Source organism: Lepidochelys olivacea (assembly GCF_965140295.1).
Source record: "Lepidochelys olivacea isolate rLepOli2 genome assembly, chromosome: 1".
Classification (NCBI taxonomy): domain Eukaryota; kingdom Metazoa; phylum Chordata; order Testudines; family Cheloniidae; genus Lepidochelys; species Lepidochelys olivacea.
In genome coordinates this window covers 24,522,928-24,547,127 of record NC_140411.1, presented here as the reverse complement: position 1 = coordinate 24,547,127, position 24,200 = coordinate 24,522,928, and the positions used below count along the sequence as shown (strand labels likewise).

At 41.8% G+C, this 24,200-nt stretch overlaps 1 protein-coding gene across 4 annotated transcripts in view; it reads right to left on the bottom strand.

The window, feature by feature from the left end:
- Positions 1–24,200, bottom strand: part of TMEM135 (transmembrane protein 135) — a 385,311-nt gene that overhangs the window by 268,724 nt on the left and 92,387 nt on the right. For all 4 annotated transcript variants that reach the window (XM_084617016.1, XM_084617014.1, XM_084617013.1 and 1 more), the window contains one exon: positions 16,093–16,126. In XM_084617016.1, the coding sequence (XP_084473142.1) occupies positions 16,093–16,126 (34 nt within the window). The remainder of the gene's footprint in view (positions 1–16,092; positions 16,127–24,200) is intronic.

The window sequence follows — 24,200 nt, the reverse complement described above, 5'->3', positions numbered from 1 at the left end:
ACACACACAACACACAAGTAAGAAGCACTGTAACAACTAAGAAACGTAAGAAAGAGAATGTTACTTACTTTATGTAACTGGAGGTTCTTCAAGATGTGTGGTCTCTATCTGTGTTTCACTGTGGGTATGGATGTGATGTACACCATGCGCCCATGGAGAATTTTGAAAACAGTGTTCGTTAGTGCACACATGGGCCGTCTCACTTTGTATCTCCAACCGAGAAGATAAAGGGTGAGGAGGATCAACTGCTTCTCCAGACCCTTCTCCACTGTGAATCAGAGAAGATCTGAAGCTAACAGGAAGGAGGGCAGGAAATGTACTACAGATAGGACTACCCATATTGAAGAATTACTGTAAGGTAAGTTAACTTTTTTTGAGGGCTGGTCCCTATGTGTACTCCACTGTGGACAAGCAGTACTCAAAAAAGGAGGAGCATGTGAGGGCATACATGGCAGAGCTGAATGAAGGACTGCTGTTCCAAAAAGATGCATCAGAGGAGTCCTGTACCAAACCAAAGAGTCTAGCAAATGTGTTAACTGTGCTTCACATAACTGTCTTACAAATATCAAGCAGAAGCACTTCAACCAATGCAATAGGTATGATAGAGCAAATTACAGGTCAAGATCCATTTCAAGATTCTTTGAGAGGATATAACGTGACCCTTTCTGCTCTGGAGACAAACAGTCTAGGGGGTTTCCTGTTTTCATTCTCTGCAGGTAAAAAGCTAAGGCTCACCGAACATCAAGGGAATAGAGCCTTATTTCTTCTGAGGATGCACGCAGTTTTGGGAAGAATGCAGGCAACCCTTCCCTTGCTAGTGAAGAGGAACCCGCTCTATCAATCCTCACTGTAAGAGAGATTCCACTTCCTGTGAGAATGATCCCCGAGAAGGGGTGGGGAAAAGGATTTTGGAGAGAGGAAGGACGCAAACTCTATCATAGAGCCAGAATGGATGACTGAGCACCCATTTGTCCATTGTTATGGCACCTTGGGTACTGAAAAAGGGTGCTAGATGACCCCCCCCCCCAAGGTGGAAGGTGTTGGACTTGGTGTTCTGCAGCTCCCAGGCTCCCATAAAAAAAACAGTATTTAGTCGAGGGAGCGGAATGAGGAATCCCCTGCAGAAGGTGTGAGGAAGCAGGTCTTCTGCGCTCTTTGCTTCTCATGGGATGGCTCAAAAGATCTCTGGTGGAAGAAATACTGAGCCATCAGTCTAGGCTTATACTGTTGCTGGTGGAATTTTCTCTTCGGGGCAAGTATATATATTCCCAGGGAGAGGAGGGTACCCTGGAGTCCTTTAAAATGTTAAGGACATCTTCTGATTAAACAGATGAGTCTCATCAAAGGGAAGGTCCTCAGAAGTGTTCTGGACTTCCCTGGGAAACCTCAAATAATGGACCCATGATTCCCTGTGCATCATGATGGCAGTAGCCAATGCCCTGGAAGATGCACTAGCTGCATCAACTGGCAACCACTTTGCCTTCCTCTATGAGATCCTGGAAAAACGAGGTTACTTGCATGTAACTGGAGGTTCTTTGAGGTGTGTGGTCCCTATCTGTAATACAACAGAAGGGTTATGTGCATGCACCACGCGCCCACAGCTGGAGCTTTTGAAAATAGTACTGTTCAGCAGTCCATGTATACATCCTGCGTGGTTTCACCCGAGGCAATAAATTGTGCAGTGGGCCACTGGAGTTTCCATTTCCTTCTCTACTGCAGATCTGTTAGATCCACAGCAGAGGGAAGGAAGGTGGGTTTGGAATACAGATAGGGAGCACACATCTTGAAGAACCTCTAGTTACAGATAAGTAACTTTGTTTTCTTCTTCAAGTCATGGTCCCTATTGTATTCCACTGAAAGTGAGTAACAAGTAGTACACTTGAGAGGATGGTGTGAGGAGACTGTGGAACAGGAGACTGCTGTTCTGAATGACATATCTGTTATGGAATTATGCATTAGAGCACAGTGTATGGAAAAGATGTGTACCAAACTCCACCTGGCTGCCTTGTATATGTCAGCAAGGGACATGTTGTGGAGTGTGGCGTAGTTGTTGCTTGCACTCTCACAGAATGGGCCCTTCAAGTGGGGATCATCCCAATAACCGATAGCAGAACGTAATGCACCCAGAGGCACACTTTGAGATTCTCTCAGTGGAAATGGCTTGCCCTTTGACTCTCTCCACTATGGCTAGAAAAAGCCTAGGATATTTCCAAAATGGCTTTCCTCAAGCTAAAAGGCCAACACCCTGCGAACATCTAACGAGAGAAGCCTTCTTTCCTCATTAGAATCTTGAGGAAGAAGGTAGGTAAATGTATGGGATAACTGAGGTGGAATTTGGAAACCATCTTGGGTAGGAATTTGAAGATTCATTTGAAGAGCCTTTATGAGGAAATGGCTTGACCTTAGTACTTTCCTCCAAAAGCTACATATGGTCTGGGTGACCTACGAAACTGATTCATCCTATGCAGGTAATAAGTTAATGCACTCAGAACATCCAGTGCATGGAGCTTTGAAACAACAAGACTCATGCAGAAACTGTCACTTGCAAGTTCATACTGCACCTGCTTGGTTGATAGATTGACTTATCCACTCCTGAAAGGGTCTGAGGCAAAATCTGGCATGTGATGCTAAGAAAATGCATGAAGCCACGTGGCCAAGTAACCACAGACTTTCACTGAAGTAACAGGATGAGCCTGAAGAGCTGAATAGTACAAAATCTGTTGAGGAATAAAGGCTCTTGCCATTCTTAAATTGAAGACTGCTCCAATTAACTCTGTCAGTTGGGTAGGAGTTAGAATTAATTTGCTGTGACAGACTCTCTTCCTCGCTTGTCTTCAAGGTCAAAAAACTAAGTTCATTTCCTCTGATTTGAAGAGCCTTTGGCAGTGGAGAAACCAAACAAAAGCACTCTAAATTAACAATGTGCACCTACCACCAAAAAAATTAGATGCAGCTAACAGGAAGTATTTGATACATGAAAATAAGCGGTAAGTTGAAAGTTATGAAGTAATCCATGGTATCTAGGGAAGGAATTATGGAAGTAAGAATTACCAACTGTAACTTGATACAAAAAAATAAATTTGTTGTGATGCCTGAGACTAGGATAGTTCACCACCACCACTTCTTTGGATTTAGGAAGTACAGGAAATAGAATTCTCTGCCCTTGATCACTCATTCTATTGTACTCAGGTGAATTAGGAGAATCTACCTCCTTTTGAAGTGGGCATTCATGAAAAGAGTCTCAAGAGGGACAGTGTTGAGGATAGGGAAGAAACAGGGACTGAAACTGGATGACAGGATTTCTACTACAAGCATTTCTGGAAAAACGAAAGGCAGGTGCCAAAGGGAGAGAAGAGATTCTTACAGATTAGTCCAAAGCACGCAACTACAGCAAAAAAAATGTACCGATTTTGGCTAATGCAGGCTGAGACATCAATTGAAGAAGCAAAACCCTTCCTTTTTGATGTTACGGCCTCTTTCTGAAAGATTCTGTAGGTTACTGATTATAGAAATAAGAACAGGATGGTCTGTGTCTTCAAGTCACCTGAGGTTTCAATTGGTTTCTCCTATGTTTTGGGGTAGAGAGACTTAAAAACCAAAGACTTGATCTTGAGTCCTTCAATGAATTTAATGTTTCATTGGGGGTCTTTCAGCAAAATCAATCATGTCCATCAAAAAGATAAGTCCTCTATTGTCATCTGGACTTCATTTATGACACTGAACACAAGCAGTGAAGATGTTCTCTGTATTGTAACACCAAAAGCCATGGATCTTGCAGCTGTGTCAGTAGCTGCTTATAATGAGGTAGCCAAAAACTAGAGGGCTAATGTACATGACAGGAGATAGCAGGATGTAAGAAGATCTTCATGCCTGGTACCGAGTTCCAGTGGTGAATAGAGCTTTGAGGCTGCTACCAAAAGTGACATTCAGATTCAGACGTGGAGATTCAGGCTCCGAAGTAATCATCGAATCTCTCAGTGCTGTAGAAGGTAGCCAGCCAGCACAGAGAGAGATGGCACTGAAGACAGCAGTAGCAAAGGAACCAGTATAGAATGAGCGATATCAAAGGCAGCGCCAAAGAAGTTCTCTTGTGTCTAGTCAACATCAAAATGGTAGACGTAGACTGTACCAAGGTCAGTGCTCCAGAAAGCTGGAAACTGGTGACCGACTTTGACTGGTATGGAGCAGTACCAAGGCAAAGGAAGTCTGCGGTGCCATCTTAGCAGCAGAAAAGTCCAGAGAATGATGACTCAGATTTCTTTTTTAGATGGTACCCAAGAGGGAGATCAATTTGAGTGCTAGGCTTTGAGCAGTGCTCTTTTCTTCTATGGTGAGTAGGGGAAGCTCACTGATCTGAGGAGACCTGCACCTCACTCTCTGACCCTCTGGTTGCTCTGTGAGCTCTCTTTGGCCCCCAAGAGCCTGAGGTCAGAGCACTAGCGGAAAGCAGAAGAGTAATATTCAATAGGAGGTGTTCTTCCTCATCACAGGGTAGCCAGAAAATATTCTAACAACTATGTTCTGCCTGGCTGCCATGAGCAGTAAGAAGGAACTGAGTAGTAGTTGGAATTGCCCAACCCTTTATGCTTGGAGGAAAGGGCACAAAGGCATGCAGGGTGCATGAACAAACCCAGCAGACACTTCTGGATAAAAAATTACAATCTCTGGCGCATGCACACAACGAGTGGGATCCATGTTGATAGATAGTTTGAGAAGTTATGCTCCATCGCAGATAAAACATTACATAAATAATCACACAGCGGAAATTGTCTATGGCAGTGTTTCCTAATTCATTTAAACCATAGGAGATTATTTTGGAAACATTACAACACTTTAAGAAAATGATGGCCAGAGCGCTAACAATAATGAGAAATTATTTTTCTTCACAGTACTTGTAAAATGTTACCATTATAAATAATGTGAGAAAAACATAGCCAAAAATTTAGTTATGTAAGAAAAAACCCACCCATTTTCTCAGGGGGACTTTGGTACTCCTGAAAACTTTAAAATATATTAGTAAACCTAAATACACTTTTTTTTTCTGTTGTTTTGACCTTGCATTGCCTTTACTCCTGGACTTCAGTGGGAATACTGCCAGAGTAGAAGCAAAGGATCAGGTGCCATGTTTTCTAAATGCCAAATCAGTGTATTCAAGAGAAAAAGGCCTCCCACCTTATTCATATATTCTCATTCTCCCTCTCTTTCATAGGAAGTATGCCTTTTTATTAACATACGCTTTTACAACATTATACCAAATATACAGCTTATCTTTGCTACTTATGTATACCATGCATCTTAAATTAGCCCAATTTTTGGTAAAGTATTGGAAAACCTGAAGATTTACGAATATTTCGATGTGCTGGGGCAACAGTACTCGAAAATTTTAAGCATCTGGAAAGAAGTATGTGACTATATTAAAACTTACTTTTCCAGTATACCCTGAGGAACTCATTTTTAATCTAGGCTTCAGGAGTCTGGCACACAGGTAGACCAAATATTTCATGTGTCAAAGCCTTAGGAATGCAACTGACTGTCCCTCTTTTTCACTGAGTGATTAAAATGCCATAATTTCAAATGAACACACACTTGGTCCACTTATGCAATCAAAGAACAATGCATTTGCTTGGACTTTCAGAGTATGTTAAACAGTAACCACTCACTGTCCCTTGTTTTTTATGGCATATAGAAAGCTGTGGAACATTTATTAGAAGGTATTTGCTGAATCTCTTCTGTGTTATGTATTTCATTTTAACAAGATAAATATTTTAGAAGTAGCTTTAACTGTTGCTTAAGTAGATTTGAGTAAAAAGAGCAGTATAGACATAGGAAGCTGGCTGTCTCAAGGGAATGGTTACAAGTTAAACAGCTGCTCATTGGTGGGCTGAATTCAGCCCAGTATCAACTGAGAATTCTTTCCTGAACATCTCCTACTGGATGTTTGTTGTATTATGAAACATATGAGCCTGAAGATGTGTGTCAAATGTGTTAACATGACCCTGTAACTGTCCAACATTAAACAGTTTTAAACAAGGTTCAGGGTTTGGTATACAGACACCTCAACCTGCTTAGTACCATGGCAAATACATCATTCATTTTGTTTAACCTTTTATTGAAGATATAGAAAAGAAGGAAAAAAACATTGAAGTGCTTGAAGTATTAAATAAAGCTTACATTTTAACAATTCATTGTTCCCTTTCCCTTTAGCTGTTTTTCAAAGGATACCCCCTTTATTTGATAGTCACAAATTATAATAGCTATCCTTTCAGGGGAAAAGAGTACAAGTTAACTGAAATGGACTGGAGCTATTTTTGCTCAAGTCCAATCCCAAATCCTAGAAAACAAAATAAGACAAACAGATAAAAAGGAACAAAAAAAGAACAGCAAAGATAGAAAATGCAGTTTAGTTCTCACTTGCAACCTCGCTGCTAGAAAAGCACAGGCACAGCACATGGTCTTACCAGACACTTTGAAACCTGGCAAAACTTGTACCAGTGTCAGGGTGTTTAGGGAATGACTTTTGGTCACAGGCTCACCAGCAGTGTGGGCTAGCTAAGCCAGACATTTATTAGACAGAAGAGAAAAAGGAGAACAAATAAGGTCGGGAAGAAAAAGAAAACACAGAGACGATGACATGACTAAGTCTCATATCTGAATTCAGCCAGAACCAGCGGAGGTGATGATGTTATTTGGTCCCATCTCTCTGGCCCCATCTGGTCAGGACATCTCTGAGGACCAAGACAGCAAAGACCCAATGTCATGGTGGATCCTGTGGTCCCAGGAGACAAAGGGTGGCACCCATGAATGTAAAACTCATGACAATGGGTGCTGGCAGGCAGCTGCTTCTTAATTTCCCTCCTTCCCTCCCCCAAAAGTCTTTTCTTTTAAAAAGAAGTGATAAGTGGAACAACCCATCCCCTCATTATTTTGTCCTCCAATTACACCTCATTTCTGAAATGCCAATTTTGGTTCATTGTTTTCTGGTCACACACTTCTCATTTACCAGGCTTAATTTTAATATAGTCACTGAATTATATCAATAGGCCTTTCTGTTTGGACTAATTCACTCTGTCTCCCTGCTGCACCTGCTCAGAAGCTCCCTGTTGGCCTCTTGTTGCATCAAAGAGAAGCAAGGAAAGTAACACTGGTTGCTCCAATGCCTGACTTATAGGACTGTGCAAGGCCCCCAGAAAAACAGGAAGGAGCTTGACTGGCTCTGCCTAAGCCCAGGAGAGAGTCTAGCAAGGGATGGCTTCCCTCTGACAACCCCCACACTCCAAAATGAGAGGCAGTGACTCTCAAAATGAGGAAAAATGAGCATTACAAGCCTGGGTCCCAATCCTGCAAGGCATGCTGACCCGTGGGCCCATGCAGAGCACCCCTGTGGATCATCTGACAGCAATGAGATCTTAGTGCAGCAGTGATACTGTCCTTTCAGGGGTTCCAGTGTCCAGGTCTCTGCCACTGGACTTTTCCCCTGGGGTTTTACTGCACCCTCCATTCCTACAATCTCTGCAGAGCAATCATACCCACAGCAGACTTAGGGACAAGACACCTCCCCTTTCCCTTGCAGACTCAAGGAAACATCTCATATGGCTGAGCTTCAAGCACTGCACATTCACAGCCCTATTAGGCTGGGGGTTGAGACATAAGTGGGAAAGCGGGATACCGGGAGGAAGCACAGGCAGGAATGTCTGTGAGGGGAGGGCTCCTGCCTCATACTGGCAATGAGGGGCGATCAACAGGTTATCTCAAGTGCTTATATACAAATGCACAAAGCCTTGGAAACAAGCAGGGAGAACTGGAGGTCCTGGTGATGTCAAGGAACTATGACGTGATCGGAATAACAGAGACTTGGTGGGATAACTCATATGACTGGAGTACTGTCATGGATGGTTATAAACTGTTCAGGAAGGACAGGCAGGGCAGAAAAGGTGGGGGAGTAGCACTGTATGTAAGGGAGCAGTATGACTGCTCAGAGCTCCGGTACGAAACTGCAGAAAAACCTGAGTGTCTCTGGATTAAGTTTAGAAGCGTGTGCAACAAGAGTGATGTAGTGGTGGGAGTCTGCTATAGACCACCGGACCAGGGGGATGAGGTGGATGAGGCTTTCTTCCGGCAGCTCACGGAAGCTACTAGATCGCATGCCCTGATTCTCATGGGTGACTTTAATTTTCCTGATATCTGCTGGGAGAGCAATACAGCGGTGCATAGACAATCCAGGAAGTTTTTGGAAAGCGTAGGGGACAATTTCCTGGCGCAAGTGCTAGAGGAGCCAACTAGGGGGGGTGCTTTTCTTGACCTGCTGCTCACAAACCGGGTAGAATTAGTGGGGGAAGCAAAAGTGGATGGGAATCTGGGAGGCAGTGACCATGAGTTGGTTGAGTTCAGGATCCTGACGCAGGGAAGAAAGGTAAGCAGCAGGATACGGACCCTGGACTTCAGGAAAGCAGACTTCGACTCCCTCAGGGAACGGATGGCCAGGATCCCCTGGGGGACTAACTTGAAGGGGAAAGGAGTCCAGGAGAGCTGGCTGTATTTCAAGGAATCCCTGTTGAGGTTACAGGGACAAACCATCCCGATGAGTCGAAAGAATAGTAAATATGGCAGGCGACCAACTTGGCTTAATGGTGAAATCCTAGCGGATCTTAAACATAAAAAAGAAGCTTACAAGAAGTGGAAGGTTGGACATATGACCAGGGAAGAGTATAAAAATATTGCTCGGGCATGTAGGAATGTTATCAGGAGGGCCAAATCGCACCTGGAGCTGCAGCTAGCCAGAGATGTCAAGAGTAACAAGAAGGGTTTCTTCAGGTATGTTGGCAACAAGAAGAAAGCCAAGGAATGTGTGGGCCCCTTACTGAATGAGGGAGGCAACCTAGTGACAGAGGATGTGGAAAAAGCTAATGTACTCAATGCTTTTTTTGCCTCTGTTTTCACTAACAAGGTCAGCTCCCAGACTGCTGCGCTGGGCATCACAAAATGCGGAAGAGATGGCCAGCCCTCTGTGGAGATAGAGGCGGTTAGGGACTATTTAGAAAAGCTGGACGTGCACAAGTCCATGGGGCCGGACGAGTTGCATCCGAGAGTGCTGAAGGAATTGGCGGCTGTGATTGCAGAGCCACTGGCCATTATCTTTGAAAACTCGTGGCGAACCGGGGAAGTCCCGGATGACTGGAAAAAGGCTAATGTAGTGCCAATCTTTAAAAAAGGGAAGAAGGAAGATCCTGGGAACTACAGGCCAGTCAGCCTCACCTCAGTCCCTGGAAAAATCATGGAGCAGGTCCTCAAAGAATCAATCCTGAAGCACTTGCATGAGAGGAAAGTGATCAGGAACAGCCAGCATGGATTCACCAAGGGAAGGTCATGCCTGACTAATCTAATCGCCTTTTATGATGAGATTACTGGTTCTGTGGATGAAGGGAAAGCAGTGGATGTATTGTTTCTTGACTTTAGCAAAGCTTTTGACACGGTCTCCCATAGTATTCTTGTCAGCAAGTTAAGGAAGTATGGGCTGGATGAATGCACTATAAGGTGGGTAGAAAGCTGGCTAAATTGTCGGGCTCAACGGGTAGTGATCAATGGCTCCATGTCTAGTTGGCAGCCGGTATCAAGTGGAGTGCCCCAGGGGTCGGTCCTGGGGCCGGTTTTATTCAATATCTTCATAAATGATCTGGAGGATGGTGTGGATTGCACTCTCAGCAAATTTGCGGATGATACTAAACTGGGAGGAGTGGTAGATACGCTGGAGGGGAGGGATAGGATACAGAAGGACCTAGACCAATTGGAAGATTGGGCCAAAAGGAATCTGATGAGGTTCAATAAGGATAAGTGCAGGGTCCTGCACTTAGGACGGAAGAACCCAATGCACAGCTACAGACTAGGGACCGAATGGCTAGGCAGCAGTTCTGCGGAAAAGGACCTAGGGGTGACAGTGGACGAGAAGCTGGATATGAGTCAGCAGTGTGCCCTTGTTGCCAAGAAGGCCAATGGCATTTTGGGATGTATAAGTAGGGGCATAGCGAGCAGATCGAGGGACGTGATCCTTCCCCTCTATTCGACATTGGTGAGGCCTCATCTGGAGTACTGTGTCCAGTTTTGGGCCCCACACTTCAAGAAGGATGTGGATAAATTGGAGAGAGTCCAGCGAAGGGCAACAAAAATGATTAGGGGACTGGAACACATGAGTTATGAGGAGAGGCTGAGGGAGCTGGGATTGTTTAGCCTGCAGAAGAGAAGAATGAGGGGGGATTTGATAGCTGCTTTCAACTACCTGAAAGGGGGTTCCAAAGAGGATGGCTCTAGACTGTTCTCAATGGTAGCAGATGACAGAACGAGGAGTAATGGTCTCAAGTTGCAGTGGGGGAGGTTTAGATTGGATATTAGGAAAAACTTTTTCACTAAGAGGGTGGTGAAACACTGGAATGCGTTACCTAGGGAGGTGGTAGAATCTCCTTCCTTAGAGGTTTTTAAGGTCAGGCTTGACAAAGCCCTGGCTGGGATGATTTAACTGGGAATTGGTCCTGCTTTGAGCAGGGGGTTGGACTAGATGACCTTCTGGGGTCCCTTCCAACCCTGATATTCTATGATTCTATTCTATGAGGCTGCAGAACCATCCCATCACTCAAAAAATCAGGGTCAGACGCGGGATGTCCAGCACTATGTAGAACACTAGAGAGGTAGACTCCCACCCAACCATCAAGGGCAACCCATGAAAAGGAAAAAAAGAGGATAGCTTGGGGGCTGCTCTAACTTGTGCCAGTTGACAACAGCCTCCCAGCAGAACACTCCAAACTGTCCCCCTGAATGAAGGATTGCAGGGAGGGAGGCACAGGAGACAGCACAGCATCCTCTATTCCCCCCAGGCTGGAGGAAGTCTGAGCAAGGACTTGTAGAGGTTTCTGCTCCCTTCGTGCTGCCTGGGCAGCACAAAGGGAGTGCAGTACGTCTAAGAATCAGCTCTTAAATATTTATTGTTGCCCTTTGATCTTTGGAACTAACCACTGCAAGTAAGGTCAGGAGGAAATACTGTGAAACCCACCTCAGCCCACCTCTGCTCAACATTGTAGTTTTTTTGAATGACAATCGTTTGCCCCATATTGATCTTTATTCATTAACATTTATACCTTGGTAATGCCTAAAGCCCCACCATCTCAAGATCCCATTGTACTACATGTAGTACGATCAGAATATACTAATACCTAGCTCATATAGCACATTTCATCAGTAGATCTCAAGGAACTTCACAATCTTTCATATATTTATCCTCACAACACACCCTGACGTAGGGAAGAATTATTATCCCCCATTTTACTGATGTGGAACTGAGGCACAGAGAGGCTAAGTGATATGTCCAAGGTCACACAGGAAGTCTATGGCAGAGCACGAAATTGAACCCTGGTCTCCAAAGCCCTAGGTGAGTGCCCTAACCACTGAATCAACCCTGCCCAAAACAGCCTACAGTCTTTTTTCCTGGTGTCTTTTCACCCTCATGTTTCTACATCATAATCCCTCAATTTTCTTTTATTTAATTTTAATGAGGGTGTTTTAAATAGTGTTTTAATGTTGTTTAAGAAATTACAAAAAGAAGAGTGTCAGAATCTGTCCCATAATAAAAACATTGTAACTCAGTTAAGTTTCTTACCCATGCAAATAAAGGTGTCAGAACTTGACCCTAAACATCTTGGTGGGCGGGGCTAATGGGACAGCTGCAAAGAGAATGCTTCAAAAATAAATGTATTAATTATTGCTTTCTTTGTCTACGTTCTCTAGGGTAGAGAATGGGTCTTACTCTTTAAGGCATATGTTTTTGAAGCTAGGTAAATGATAAAGGGTAAGCAATGACTGAAGGGGGAAACGTTTACACAATACCATGGAGTCCTTAGGTTTAGAGTCTGATGCTCTCCTATGTTCATACACTTCTGAGCCTGTTTAAAAATAAGACTGAAGGCATAATCTAGTTGTCTGACAAACCCAGGAATCTTGAGAGCTAATAATGGCTCTGCAACTGACTCAGATCCAGACACTCAGATCTGTGTCCCTTACAAATCTGTTTCTCAGCTTCCCCGCCTCTAAAATTGGGAAAAACTTGTCTACATCAAAGGCATCTTGTGAGATTTAATCTTTGTAGAGCACTTTAAAAATTAAAAGTTTATTAGGAGTACAGCACCATATAATAAGTGCACATGATACTTAAAAAATACAAACAATTATAGGTTCACAACTCAAGGAGTTTACAGACTAAATTTCAGATAAGATACACAGAGGTGGTATAAGGGATAAAGGGGAAAAGAGAGACAAAGTCAACGTTGTTTAATTTATGCACTTTTTATAGTTACACTGGTTGAGCAATGGGTGCTAGCTAACCCACTTCTTTTGGTTAGCTTTCCAATGTTAAGCTGTGTGTTTTATAGAAAGTGTATATTTCCCCAATAGCCAATATATCAAGTTGGTCCTAAGCAGGATTGGTCTTTTACTGATCTTGACATTCTATCCCTTTGTCTTTAATATAGAACATTCCTTCTACAAGTTCTAAGTATGTTTTTCCTTCTCACCACCTAAAATTAATTTGAAGATATGCGGTCTTCTAATTAACAGCAATTTCTACTAATGCTGAATGTTTTCCTAGTTCACAATACATTATGACATAACTTTTTGAAATCTAACAGCCATGTGTCTTATTAATTGGCCTCCCTTATCTATTAATATTTTCTACCTTTTCAGCCAAAAACAACTTTGGTGATTATGTTTCATTTTCCACCTCTTGTTGGAATCTTGGGGGTCCCTTTGATCCCAAATTATCCTTAGAGGATCAATTGCAATACTTCATTTACCATCTTAGAAATGTCTTGACTTAACATGTGCAATCCAAAATAGAACTGGAAAAGACTTGTATGTGTCTGGGTGGCCTCCAGGACCAACCACTGTAACACTCTCTTCCTTGGTATTACAGAAATGTTGATTCATATATTGCAACTGGTTCAAGATTCTGACTCCCACATTCTCAGCAACTTTAGATCTAACCATATTACTTTACTTGTAAAATCTGTGCACTGATTTCCAGTGAGGTTGTTGATTGATTTTAGATTCTGATTATCAAAAATAAAATTCTACATAATCTTGTCCTTTGTTTATTTCTAATTCTTAGTTACTTCTAAAAACCCAGTAAGAAAAATATAGTTCCCAATGTAACACGTCAGAAAACAGAGCTCATAACCTTGTCTGTCTGTCATGCTAGACTGGTAACTGCTGAAGTAAAACTGAGAAAGCACCTTTAAATAGTCAATTTTTTCTCCCCTGAAATAACTTATTTATCAAGCTGGCATTCTATGTTAGTATAAAAAAGTGCAGCTAGTTAGTTTACCTCACCACTGAACTACTCCTAACTTGCCAGGCCCCTTGACCAAATATTTCTAGCAAACACCAGGCTTACTAAATGTGTCTCTTCTTACTAGAGTGAGCATAAAGGCTAGGAAGCAGGAGTTCTGTTCCAATCTCTTTCATTGGCCTTAACAATCTGCTGAATTTCGCTACCCTAATTGTTAAACATCACATTAATCACCCCTGTGAGGTAGATAAATATTACTACACCCATATTGTAGATTAGGTTTGTTCTCTGAACACAGACAGCCCAGTTCTGCCAATGGGATTATGATCAGTTGCACCTGGCTATCAATGATAGAAATGGTCTCAGAATTCAAAACACAAACTCACTGCAGCAGTAGGCAAAGTAATTGTTATAACATCTAGAAAATTTAGCACTACCCATCTCTCATTTCTAAAACTGGACAAATTTATGTATGTAGCAATGTACAAAAACCTCTATAAAGTAAAACAAAAATGACAGCTCAGACCAAAATACTGATTTTAGCAAGGTCTGAAGCACCATTTATATAAATACTCTGTCCATAAAACATCTGCCTAGGATAAACCTAACAGTCCTATGAGAAATAATTAATATTATTGTTCCCATTTTATTAATCACATAAGAAAGATGTAATGAATTTATAAAATATGGAATTAGTCTTTATTCATTTTTTTATATTGCTTCTGGCCAAAGTGCAAGAAAGCTCAATATATAATTTCCCATTTTACTTCTGCTAAACAATTGCACTGCTTAGTAATTCACTTAAGATAAATCATGTTTCAGTTCTCAAAGCTAAGTGTTGTCATTAAATATTAAACTTTACAAGTCTACAGAATAGGATATTCTCTCAATCCTAAATATAAGTGTATTAAGACTATAAACTAATGAAGATCTAAATTTACTATCAGTAAATCTCACCAAGCATATAAAACTGTTTGTATTATAGCAAAGCAACACAACCAAGAGAACATCATATTATATATACATACATACACACACACACATATATATATATATATATAACAATTAAACAGACTTGATGAAGCAGGGGCCCTGTTATTCTGATTTTACTGTTGTTCAAAGTACATCCAGATTTGTGATTAGAATTCTTAACCCCAAACCATCACATCCTAGAGAAGGTTCATGGTTCCAAACAGTCTCCATTAAATGTTGTTGCACTACTTAACTTCTCTATTGTATCCTTCTCAGACATCTTTGTGGTATAGAGCTTAAAAAACTAATGTGACGCAGACCAAATGCTACATTTTTTTTAAAGGAACGTTTGCCTAGTAATTCAAAAAATCGTTAGGTTATTCCTATATTTTTTTTTAAACAAGACTTTTGAACTCCTGTCCTGAAAAGTCCTTTCCAAATGGATAACATCTCCTATTAAGTATTACCAATCTTATAATCTACACTTCCACTGCAAGATGCTTGAGCAAGTTGATTCTACTTGAATTAGGGAAGAAAAATGTTAAATCTTGCAAGACTAGATTACTTTTATTAGGAAGCCAAAGCTCTGTTAGCTTATGTAGTTAAAGAGTCTGTGACAATTCTATTAAAAATCCCAGTTTAAAAAAAATGTTAGTGTCCACTGTTCAAATTCCAAAGGAAACTTGGCATGCAACCTATTCTATTTTCTATACACATACATACACACATACAGATAAGTTAGAAGTTACCATACAAAGTGAGAGGCCAATTGTATGGTAACTTCCAACTTATCTGTACGTGTGTATGTATGTGTATATATCTTTCTATGTGTTCCATTCTATGCATCCGATGAAGTGGGCTGTAGCCCACGAAAGCTTATGCTCTAATAAATTTGTTAGTCTCTAAGGTGCCACTAGTACTCCTGTTCTTTTTGCGGATACATACTAACATGGCTGCTACTCTGAAACCTATTTTATTACTGTAAGTCACCACCACCACATATTATGTCTACATAGCTTTGTCTTGTAATTGTACACTTTTGACAAGTTGTAAAACTAATTTTATTGGAGATCCTGCAAGCGTACAGTATTCAGGAACATATACAAGCTGTAAATCATTATCTTTTTAACACTTTTTGTTATTTTTCTTCAAAAAAATCAGTTTAAAAAAATCACACAAAAAAAGAAAAAACAAGGTTGAATATTGCTTGTGGAATATCCACATCATTCTGAGCAGTATGATCATGAGACATTTAAAGTAAAATTACTATAACATTTACTTTGCAATGCACTATTTAAATAAACTGAACACACATATCATTGAGTTTAATGGAATTTTACAGAGAATATGGATTATACAGCAATTTTATATCGAGATTACCACATGGTAAAATGTGTGTATTCAGTCATAGCATATAATATAAATCAATTAACTAAAAATACAATTTAAATGCAAGGGAATTTGAGGGACTAGACTCTAATCCACAAAATCAAACACAAAGTTCTTTACATGTCTTTACAATTAAATTGCTGTTGATATGGTAAATAGAATGAGCCACTGTCTTAGCACTGAGGTAGAAGAGAATCTAAGCACCATATAGTGAATTATGTTTCAATCTTTACTCTGAAATTATTTGCTTTTAAAAAGTAATTGTCAAACTTTTGGCATTAAGATAATTTGAGTTTTTGAAAATAAAAAAATTTCAAGGTTTAAAAAGACAATTAACTTAAATTAATTTATAATATGCACTTCCAATACCACATATAATTTTATTCTTAGAAGAAAGGATTACTTACCAAATTGGCCATGTAAATTGTAAGCAGACCTCTCCTATAAACAGAAATAAACAGATTAGTGAATAAGACACATATCAATATTAATCACCCCTCATGCTGAAACAAATTACAGTTTAATATCACAACGTAACAACAGAAAGCTTTCCTAGAGTCTCTAGAAGATAGCTTTGGTTTACTTATGTAGTTTTCAAGCATTATCCATGGCAGAAAAAACACAAGAAGTATCTCCACAGAAACCATGCCAATAACACTGTGCTCAAAAACATTGCTTCAAAGCAGTTCAGTGACAATTGTTTCTAATTCTTATTGCTTACTCAATGACAGAATAAAGTTTTAACAAAATCTACAACTGATTTCTTGGCCTAATTCAGTGGTTCCCAACCTTTTCTGGTTAAGGACCACACACATCCCAGCAATGTCTCCTCAGACCAGGCCCTGGTATAGTTGCTACCATTTTCTCTCCTGCTACTTTCTGCCTGTTTTTGGTGTTTTGAACTTCTAAAACTTTTTTTCCACTTGAATTTTGCTCTTGCTTTGTAGCTCACCGTTCTCCATGCTGCAGGTGGTTATAAGCCATTTGAGACAGGGACCTACGATGGTAGGTCCATAAGCTTGAACATATATACTCATGCACTGTGGTTGAGTTCCACTGCAGCAGAGGACAGAAGCTTGGGTCTGGGGGCTGTTACCCATATCTGCAGCCTTGTACATGTGAGCTAGTCCTATGACACTTTGCGTCAGAGATCACTGTGGGAGCAAGAAGAGAACTTTCCTTTCAAGGAGCCACCCATTAGCTTTCCAGTCACAAGAGCACATTTGCACTGTGAAAGGGCAGCTATAGGGTTATGCAATTTTCACTAACTCCACTGTTCATATGTTCCTGTGTATTCCCACACCAAAATTAGTCTGGAACCTATGCCTTGGCGAATCCTAGTTTCTATCAGTGTTGCCAACTCTTGTGATTTTATCACAAGTCTTGCACTATTTTCTGTTTTCCATAATGCTCCTTCTGTTGGAATCTAAAGATAGCATTAGAATCTCAGTGGCTGAAAGAAAAAAAATCAGTGTACATGCACAGTAGAGCCTTCTTAGATTCTGGCAGCTAAATTTGCACTAAGCTTTCTCCAGCTCAGGCTGCAGTTCCCAGCCAATGAGAGCTGCAAAGCGGGCACTTGTGGTGGGGGAAGTGTGCAGAGCCCCCTGGCTGCCGCTACACATAGGAGCTGGAGGGGGAACATGCCGCTGCTTCCAGGAACCTGCCTTAGCCCCACTGTGCCACCGACCGGACTTTTAATGGCCCAATCAGCAGTGCTGACCAGAGCCGCTAGGGTCCGTTTTTGGAGGGGCACTCTGGTCAAAAATCTCAATTTAAAGGGCCCGGGGTTCTAAAGGCCCTGCATCTTCCAGTTGAGGTCCTGCCCCCTACTCAGGACCCCGGAGTACGAGTAAGTCCTTTAGGTTACTTTCACCCCTGCTGTTCTCTGTACGATCATCAACTACACAGCATTCAGGTCAAATAAGTACCAGGAAAAAGTGGAAGAAACCCATGAGTAAGTCCCTGGGAACACTCAAAAAATGTTTTTGATAACATCTGGAATCCCTCCCATTAAGATTAAATAGCCAAGAACTCACTGATGTACTCAAGCACTTCACTGGCTAAGGGAAAAGAAGTGGACCCCTTACTCCTTAAGATATTGAAGCACCTTCTTTTCAGAGCCTGAAGATACCTGGGGGAAAGCTTTTGTCTATTTTGCTTTCGCTTGAGAGACTGGATTTATCTTTCATAGCATCAAAGACCATGCTACAAACCCCAACTTACACCACTACTACTTTGGGGAATATCTCTGCCACAGAAGATAAGCTTCTCTCCCCTTTGGACAATTTAAATGACTAGTTTTGTTACAGCTACAGAAATTGCTTCAGAGTTGTCTCATTCCACTGAGGTGTGGAAGGTTCCTCTGTGACAGTACTGAAAATGCTGAAGGCATCCACTGGAAAACAGTACTATAAGAGGAACAGTTGAGGTGTTCCCACCTCCTGCTTTTAGCCTTCACTGTGTAGAGACACACATGGCAGCCAGGCACTGTGTCATAAATATAAAGGGAAGGGTAAACACCTTTAAAATCCCTCCTGGCCAGAGGAAAAATCCTTTCACCTGTAAAGGGTTAAGAAGCTAGGATAACCTCGCTGGCACCTGACCAAAATGACCAGTGAGGAGACAAGATACTTTCAAAAGCTGGGAGGAGGGAGAAAAACAAAGGGTCTGTGTCTGTCTGTGTGATGCTTTTGCCGGGGACAGAACAGGAATGGAGTCTTAGAATTTAGTACTTAATCTAGCTAGATATGTATTAGATTATGATTTCTTTAAATGGCTGAGAAATTAAGCTGTGCTGAATAGAATGGATATTCCTGTCTGTGTGTCTTTTTGTAACTTAAGGTTTTGCCTAGAGGGATTCTCTATGTTTTGAATCTAATTACCCTGTAAGGTATTTACCATCCTGCTTTACAGAGGTGATTCTTTTTTACTTCTATTAAAATCCTTCTTTTCAGAAACTGAATGCTTTTTCATTGTTCTTAAGATCCAAGGGTTTGGGTCTGTGTTCACCTACGCAAATTAGTGAGGATTTTTACAAAGCCTTCCCCAGGAAGTGGGGTGCAAGTGTTGGGAGGATTTTGGGGGGAAAGACGTTTCCAAACAATGCTTTCCTAATAAATAAACCCAGATAAACGTTTGGTGGTGGCAGCGGAAGTCCAAGGGCAAAGGGTAAAGTAGTTTGTACCTTGGGGAAGTTTTAACCTAAGCTGGTAAAAGTAAGCTTAGGAGGTTTTCATGCAGGTCCCCACATCTGTACCCTAGAGTTCAGGGTGGGGAAGGAACCTTGACACACTGTTACATAGGATTGCCCTAAATGTTACCCTAAGGCACAAATCAAATGGAAAAGGCAGAAGAAGCAGCACTAGACAGCAGAAAAATCCTGGCTGGCAATCGGTCATTATCCTGCCTGTCAGAGCAAATGAGGAGGAACCCAGAAGTTGCACAATTGCAAACTGAGCCACATAATATTTTGTAAGAGAATAAACTATACAAACTTGTATTCTGCTGTTCCCTCTGCTAGGCCCCAAATGACAAAATAAATGCTTTTGGAACATTATCCTGGTGTCATTTTGTATTTAAGACAAGACAACAGACAGCTAGAGAAGCACAGGAGCCAGCAAACAGAGCTGTAAACAGGGGAGTTTCAGTGGGAGTTCTGTTGGAGAAGGTATTTGTATTTGGTCTTGTATTCGTATTATTTGTATGTGCAGAGGCTTGTAGCAGCTTTGTGCTGGGAGAGAAGCTGAGCCCTGATTAGGGGGCGGGGCTTCCCTGACTAAGGGTCCTATACAGGTAGCCAGCCAGCCAGTCAGGCAGCAGCACAGACAGCTACAGCAGCAGAGGAGCCAGCAAACAGAGTTGTAAACAGGGGAATTTCAGTGGGAGTTTGTATTGTGGTACTTGTTTGGGGTTTGCTTTTGCTGTGGGTGGTGGTGTTTTGGTGTGGTTTGTGTTTCCCAAATTAACAGGATATAGGTGAGAAGGCTATGACAGATACAGAGACAGCAGTGGGAGTGACCCATGTAGTGGAAGACACAATGAAGATGACTGGATGTGGAAGCTGCGGTATGTATATGATCCTGGAGGGGCTACCTGGTAAGAGTTTTGTCTGCATGAAATGTCGTCTAATAGAGCTGATGGAGGAAAAGATCAGAGGACTGGAGATGCAAGTGGACAGTCTGGTTGTGTTTAGAAGGGGGTTCGAGCGGATTAAACTCGATAAGTTTATGGAGGAGAATGTATGATTGAATAACATGATTTTGGCAATTAATTGATCTTTAAATATTCATGGTAAATAGGCCCAATGGGATATTAGATAGGGTGGGATCTGAGTTACTACAGAGAATTCTTTCTTGGGTATCTGGCTGGTGAATCTTGCCCATATGCTCAGGGTTCAGCTGATTGCCATATTTGGGGTCTGGAAGGAATTTTCCTCCAGGGCAGTTTGGAAGAGGCCTTGGAGGTTTTTCGCCTTCCTCTGTAGCATGCGGCACAGGTCACTTGCAGGAGGATTCTGTGCTCCTTGAAGTCTTTAAACTATGATTTGAGGACTTCAATAGCTCAGACATAGGTGAAAGGTTTATCACAGGAGTGGGTGGGTGAGATTCTCTGGCCTTCATTGTGCAGGAGGTCAGACTAGATGATGATAATGGTCCCTTCTGACCTTAATATCTATGAATCTATGAATAAAAGAACCCATTTTATGCTGATTTTAGAAGTTCCTCTTTCTTCACTCAACAATATACAAATAAAACAGGCTCAAAGAAAACAAGGTTAACTTCATGGTATGCAGCACCTGAGTAAACAAGGTTTTCTATCTCGTAGAACAGGTTTTTAATGCCCTTTAAACAATTTTGTATCTGAAACCATTTATATCCACATTTGTAAAATTATCTTTGCGAAATGACAGTTGTCTATCCAACATCAACAACAAATAGGACTCCCATACTCAAAACAAACTACTGGCACCAATCTTGTAGTTAAGGCCCTGGACTGGGAGCCAGAAGAAACTCTTCCATTGACTGGACAGAAAAAAATGGGCAAGCCACTTAGCCTCTCTCTGTCTTCATAGATTCATATATTCCAAGACCAGAAAGTGCTGTTGTGATCATCTAGTCTGTTGTCTGTGTAACACAGGCCACAGAACTTCCCCAAAATAATTCCTAGAGAATTTCTTTTACCAATCCAATCTGATTTGATTTAAAAATAGTCAGTCATGGAGAATAAACCACAATCCTTGGTAAACTCAAAAAATTAATTACTGTCACCATTAAAAATGTATGCCTTATTTCCAGTCTGAATTTGTGTAGCTTCAAATTCCAGCCATTGATCATGTTATACCTGTTCTACTACACTGAAGAACCCATTATTGAATATTTGTTCCGCATGTAGATACTCAGACTGTAATCAAGTCACCGTTCTCTTTAATAAACTAAACAGATTGAGCTCCTTGAGTCTATCACTATAGGGCATATTTTCTAACCCTTTAGTCATTCTTGTGGCTCTTCTCTGAACCCTCTCCAATTTATCAACATCTTTCTTGAATTGTGAGCATCACAACTGGACACAGTATTGCAGCAGTAGTCGCACCAGTGCCAAATACAAAGGTAATATAACCTCTCTACCCCTACTTGAGATTCTCCTGTTCATGCATCCAAGGATTGCATTAGCTCTTTTTGGCATAGCATCACACGGGGAGCTCATATTCCACTGATTATCAACCACCATCCCCAAATCTTTTTCAAAGTCACTTTCCTAGGGATACAGTCTTCCATTCTGTAAGTATGGCCTATATTCTTTGTTCCTAGATATATCATTTTACATTTAATCATGTTAATACAGTTTGCTTGTGCCCAGTTTATCAAGTGATCCAGATGGCTCTAAATCAGTGACCTGTCCTCTTCACTATTTACTACTCCTGCAACTTTTCCGTCATCTGCAATTATCGGTAAAACTTTTACATTTTCTTCCAGATGATTGATAAAAATGTGAACAGTGTAGGGCCAAGAATCAATCTCTGCAGGGCCCCACTACAAACAAACCTACTCAATGATGAGTCCTCATTTACAATTACATTTTGAGACCTCAGTTAGCCAGTTGTGTGTGCCAGGCTAACTTTAGGTCACTAGTTTTAATCAAAATGTTATACAATACCAAGTGAAACACCTTAGAGAACTCTAAGTGTAATATGTCAACACTATTACCTTTACCAACCAAACTTGTAATAATTACATTATCCTTCTTTAATTCTTTATTAATCTAGTCTTGTGTCAGCTGCTCCATTATTTTGCCAGACCGACCTAGACAAGTCAGATGTCTTCAAGTCACCAGAGCCTGATGAAATACATCCTAGAATACTCAAGGAGCTGACTGAGGAGATATCTGAGCCATTGGTGATTATCTTCAAAAAGTCATGGAAGAAAGGAGAGATTCCAGCAGACTGGAAAAGGGCAAATATAGTGCCATCTATAAAAAGGGAAACAAGGAAAACCTAGGGAATTACAGACCAGTCAGCTTAACTTCAGTAGCCGGAAAGATAATACTGCAAATAATTAAGCAATCAATCTGCAAACACCTAGAGCAGGGGTGGGTCAGGCCACATCTGGGTATAGAAATTGTATGGCGGGCCATAAATGCTTACAAAAATGGGGTTGGGGAGTGGGAGGGGGATGAGGGCTCTAGCTGCACGTGCGGACTTTGGGGTGGGGCTGGGGATGAGGGGTTTCGGGTGTAGAAGGGTGCTCCGGGTTGGGGCAGAGGGGTTTGGAGAGTGGGACGTGGATCAGGGCAGAGGGTTGGGTGCAGGCTCCGGGCAGCACTTACCTTAAGTGGCTCCCAGAAGCAGCAGCATGTCCCCCCCCGACTCCCACTCCTACACAGAGGCGCAGCCAGGTGACTCTGCTGCGCGCTGCCCCATCTGCAGGTGCCGCCTCTGCACCTCTTATTGGCCGCAGTTCCCAGCCAATGGGAGCTGCAGAGGCGGCGCTTGGGGCGGGAGCAGCGTGCAGAGCCCCCTGGCTGCCCCTATACATAGGAGCTGGAGGGGGGACATGCTGCTGCTTCCGAGAGCCGCATGGAGCGGCCCCCAACCCTGCTCCCCGGCCGGAGCGGGGCAAGCACCAGACCCCACTCCACAGTGGGAGCTCAAGGGCTAGATTAAAACGGCTGGCAGGCCGCATCTGGCCCACAGGCCATAATTTGCCCATCCCTAACCTAGTAAGGTGATAGTAAAGTGAAAATTAACAGTCAGCATAGATTTGTCAAGAACAAATCATGTCAGATCAACCTAATAGCTTTCTTTGATAGGGTAACAAGACTTGCGGATGGGGGGAAAGTGGTAGATGTGGTATATCTTGAGTTTAGTAAGGTTTTTGATACTGTCTCACGTAGCCTTCTCATAACCAAACTAGGGCAATACAATGGAACTATTAAAAGGTGGGTGCATAACTGGTTGGAAAACTGTTCCGAGAGTTATCATCAGTGGTTCACAGTCAACCTGGAAGGGCATATCGACTGGGGTTATGCAGGAATTGGTTCTAGGTCAAGTTCTTCATCAATGATTTAGATAATGGCATAGAGACTACACTTACAAAATTTGTGACTAATAACACGCTGCAAGGGGTTGCAAGTGCTTTGGAGAATAGGAGTAAAATTCAAAATAAATCGGGACAAACTGGAGAAATGGTCTGAAGTAAATAGGATGAAATTCAATAGGGACAAATGCAAAGTACTCCACTTAGGAAAGAACAATCAGTTGCGCGCACACAAAATGGGAAATGACTGCCTAGGATGGAGTACTGCAGAAAGGGATCTATGGGTCATAGTGGATCACAAGCTAAAGAGGAGTCAATAGTGTAACACTGTTGCAAAAAACAACAAAAATACAAAAAAAAAAAAAAAATACCACCACAATTTTGGGATGTATTAGAGGGAGTGTTGTAAGCAAGACACGAAAAGTAATTCTTTCGCTCTACTCCCTGCTGATTAGACCTCAACTGGAGTAGTGTGTCCAGTTCTGGGCGCTAATTTCAGGAGACGAGCAGCAAAAATTATTAAAGGTCTAGAAAACATGACCTATGAGGGAAGATTGGGTTTATTTAGTCTGGAGAAGAGAAGACTGAGAGGGGACACGATAACAGTTTTCAAGTAAATAAGAGGTTGCTACAAGGAGGAGGGAAAAAAATTGTTCTCCTTAGCCTCTGTGGATAGGACAAGAACCAAAGGGGCTATCATTACAGCAAGGGTGGTTTAGGTTCAACATTAGGAAAAATTTCCTGTCAGGGTGGTAAAGCACTGGAATAAATTACAAAGGGAGGCTGTGGAATCTCCATCATTGGAGACTTTTAAGAGTAGGTTAGTCAAACATCTGTCAGGGATGGTCGAGATATTATTTAGTCCTGCCATGAGTGCAGAGGACTGGACTAGATGACTTTTCAAGGTCCCCTGCAGTCCTATGATTCCCTTATGAATTTTCTACAATTTCTAGCCTCTGATTTATATTCATTACTATAAA